General features: G+C 32.8%; 1 protein-coding gene across 1 annotated transcript in view; it reads left to right on the forward strand.

Annotated features, from left to right (window-relative positions):
* The first annotated feature begins 814 nt into the window (after positions 1 to 814).
* The window catches only part of LOC107854196 (peptidyl-prolyl cis-trans isomerase FKBP42), a 10,284-nt gene continuing 7,041 nt past the window's right edge, over positions 815 to 4,057 (forward strand). The window contains exons 1-3 of the mRNA XM_047397619.1: positions 815 to 1,091; positions 1,339 to 1,435; positions 2,532 to 2,741. Coding sequence (XP_047253575.1) covers positions 1,393 to 1,435; positions 2,532 to 2,741 — 253 coding nt within the window. The 5' untranslated portion in view covers positions 815 to 1,091; positions 1,339 to 1,392. The remainder of the gene's footprint in view (positions 1,092 to 1,338; positions 1,436 to 2,531; positions 2,742 to 4,057) is intronic.

Genomic DNA, 4,057 nt, shown 5'->3' on the forward strand with positions numbered 1-4,057 from the left:
ACTCTTTTAAATGCTTTATTTATATTGAAATGCACCCAGTTAAACCCCCCCCCCCCAAAAAAAAGTATCATTGGTTGGGGCTTTGTGACGAAAACAAAACATAGCAGTAATAATATAAATTTTATACTAAACCGTCTAAAGCTTTTAAAAAGCACATGTCTATAGGGCTGGACATATTTTGGTTCAAACCGAAAAGATTAAAAAATCAAATCAAAATTTAATTTTGGTTTTGATTTTTCAAAATTTCAGATTGGTTTTGATTTCAAATTTTAGAAATTCGGTTAAACAATTTGGTTTTCAATTTTCTAAAAAAAATTGATTAAACCAAAAAGTCGAAATTATATAATATATATTTTTTATTATATATATTCCGTATAATTGTATAAATATATAATAAGTAACCTATAACCCTAAGTATTTATTTCATATTTTCATTATTGCTGAAATAATGGTGCCTCGAGGAGACGAGTGTCGAGATTCACGGTTGAACTTTCACCGTCACTGACTCAATGCAATTATGTATTATGTTAAATTTATGATTATTTTATTTTATTTTTTGCATGTTGAGTTATTTATATTGAGAATGAAAAATTGGTTTAAAAAAATTATTTTTCTAAAAAAATCACCAATTTTAAATGTTCAGTCATGACAAAGAAAAACTTACTACTTTAATCACTAAAATCAAAATAAAAATTCGAAATAATCGAATCAAATTAAATATATTTTAATTTGAATATGATTATTATTTTTATTAATCCAAAAATTAAAAAATTAAATCAATATTAAATAATCAAATCGAAAGTCCTAGATTTATGGTGGAGCTATTTTCTTGAAAGGAAAATTTCGATGAAATTATTTTCTCTTACTCCACATGTGAGACCAAAGGGAGATTTTTTTTTTTGTTTGGTCAAACTCCTCAGTGGTATAATAATAATTTAATTTAATGCACTTATAAGCCGTTTGTCCAGTTGTGGTTGTCGATCTGGAATCTTCTTCGATAATTTCAAAGCCATTCTCACATAAAGCCACCTCAATTTCTTGCGACTTTCACACTCAGAAATACTCCTAACTGTCAACAAGATTGCTACTTGGTAACATTTCTACTTATTATTATTGTCTTCTTCTGAAACTCCAGTTGATTAATACTTGTAAATTGTTGGATTTCTGAGCAAAACTACTTTAATCGTCATTTTTTCTAAATGGGTTTTGATAAAGATTTGATTTTTACCTTTAATTGTGATTTTTTCATAATGGGTTTGAATAAAGATTTGATTTTTTTGTTTTGTTCTGTTTCTTTGGAGCCTCGGTTTTCATAATACAATTGTTATTGGAGTGAAGGGTACTTGTCTGGCTTGCTGCTATTCTGGGTTTTTAGAAAATTGAGCAAGAATTATGGCTGAAGTAGAAGAGCAGCAGCAGCAAAATTCATCAGTTGGTACTGCCTTAACTTATGGCTTTCGTGTGTTACTCAGCTAAATAATACTTACTCCCTCCGTTTTAATTTGTTCGTCTTACTTTTCATATTAATACGTTTGGAAAAGAATGCTCTTTCCCTTTTTGCAAACTCTTTAATTTTAACTTTTCACGTGACATATTTAAGATAACAAAATTTAAGGATATTTTGGTACATTTTGGGTATTTTTAGTTTAAAGACTACAAGATTCAAGGGTATTCTTTATTTTGTTAAACTCTGTGCGAAGTTAAAACTAGATAAATACATTGAAACGAAGGGAGTATCATTTATGAATTTTTAGCTCTTAATTCGGATAACTGTGTTCTATTCTGATTCCTTGAAGAGCTAATTTTCCAGTATAATTGGCGTTTGGAAGTTTCCCCTGGTTATTAATCACCTTTGCTCCTTTAATCATATGAGGGTTGTTTTATATGATTTTGGAATATGAAGTAAATTTCAAAGTTTGATTCACTGAAATGATAATGCTGGTTTGACTACCGTGGTTGAGTTATGTGTGTTAGAATTTTCTAGTATATTAGAGACATTCATGTTGTTCTTGAGAGAGCAATTTCCAGCTACTTCTTGGACTATGATCTTAAATCACTTATAATTTGGAGGACATTTGGTTTGCGATGAAGTTGCCAGTACTTTGTCATATTTGACAAACCTTTTCTCCCTTTGAATGTTTCATTGCAATTGGAAGCAATATTCTGTGAAGATCAACAGATCTCATCATCAGTATTGTAATTTTATGTTGTCATTATTAGTTCCTCTTTCACCTTTGCTCTTTTATTTTGCACGTGCACTTAACTAGTGATAAGCCATATGTGATGCAGTTAAGGGTTGGGATCATGGATTATGGAGAAATTTACTTTTGTCCTTGGGAGTGGAAGTGAGGTTTGCTTATCAGCAGAAGTTGGTCGCCTTACTGAACATGTGCCTCTTCTTTTCTATCAATGCTGAACTAATTGTTAAAGTGAAGGCTATTCTTTCTGGAGAAATTAGACCTGAAGTCTTTAGACTACTTCTTCATACTTGTTTCTGAAGAAGTTTGTTTACCAAAATTAATTATATGCAGATCAGGGTGGTGCCAATGAAATTATCACTGAAGGTGGTACTGACGAGATCATCACTGAAGGCGCTTCAGTTGTTCGTGGAGAACTTCCACAGGATGATGCTGGGCCGCCAAAAGTTGATTCACAAGCGGAAGTCCTCCATGAAAAAGTAACCAAGCAAATTATTAAAGAAGGTCATGGTCAGAAGCCATCAAAATACGCAACATGCTTCTGTAAGTCAAAGCTAAGATTGTTGTTGTTTGGTTGATTTTTCCCTTTCCTCCCCTATACCTTCTTCTAGTTTCTTAAAAATCTGAACACCTACTAATTTTGTTGGAGTATCTATTTTAAGCTGCCCTTGTTTCGATAAATAATTATTTTTGTAATTTCAAAAATTTTGTTTATTATCTCGAGAAGATTTCTATTTGGACCTGAATGGAACTATATGAGGACTTCCTTTTTTCTTTTCGAGTAAAAAGGAGGCTATAGAGGATGCTGGGCAGATTTTAGATTTTATAAGGTCCTTATAGGTTTTTGTATAGCAAGTAGTTGCCTTTTTTTTTTATAACCGCAGTGTCCGAGACAGCTTGCACACACCTCGACTAATTCCACGGGATACCGTGCCACCTCCCACCAGTAACAAGTACTAGGTAACTCTGTCCATCAAGGCTAGAACAAATTGAAAGAAATCACCTAGTGTTTGTCTCTGTTGGGAATTGAACATGAGACCTCATGGTGCTCAGCCCCACTTCATTGAACCACTAGGCTACACCCTTGGGTGCGCAAGTAGTTACATTTATCAAAAAGGTTTTCGTGTAGCAAGTTTTTGTTTTAGCCTTGAGATAGCTGTAAATCTCTTTTGATGGTAGCCAATGTCCATAATGCCGAAGAACACAACATTATCTTAATCGCCCCCAACCCCCCCAAAAAAACAAAAATAAAAACAATTTGTCGGCAAAGTCACTAGAGAAAGAGACGGAAAAAGATGGTGACGATAGGAGGGGAATTTTTCAGAATTTGCATTGCAGTGTATGATAGAATTTTTTTTTTGTTTTTTTTTTTTAAAAAGAAATAAGGAAACAAATAATGGAAAAAGGTATATACACGTGGTGCCATGTGTAAATCACCATGTACTTAAAATTTGGTGCTCATGTCTCGGGGCTGTAATGGATTCAATTTTAAAGCGTTCAGGGAGTAACAGAACCCCGCAAAAATAGTGTATAACTGGAAATATGGCCATAGCTCAAAAGGGGCTTTATGCATTTCCCTCGCAATCATGATTACTTGTTTCTATAAAGTAATAAATGTAGTGAATTGTTAGCAAACCTCTTGGTAATCAAGTGATATACAACAATCCGTGAGGCTAACCGAAAATATAGTTTCTACAAGTAGTGTCTCTTCCAGTTTTTACAAGTAGATCTCTTTTAATGGTAGCCAATGTTTCCTTAATGCTGTAGAATACAACTATCTTAATTAAAAAAAAAAAATTTCGGCAAAATCACTAGAGAAAGAGACGGAAAAAGATGGTGAAGATAGGAGGGGAATTTTT

Source organism: Capsicum annuum, chromosome 1 (assembly GCF_002878395.1).
Source record: "Capsicum annuum cultivar UCD-10X-F1 chromosome 1, UCD10Xv1.1, whole genome shotgun sequence".
Classification (NCBI taxonomy): Eukaryota; Viridiplantae; Streptophyta; class Magnoliopsida; order Solanales; family Solanaceae; genus Capsicum; species Capsicum annuum.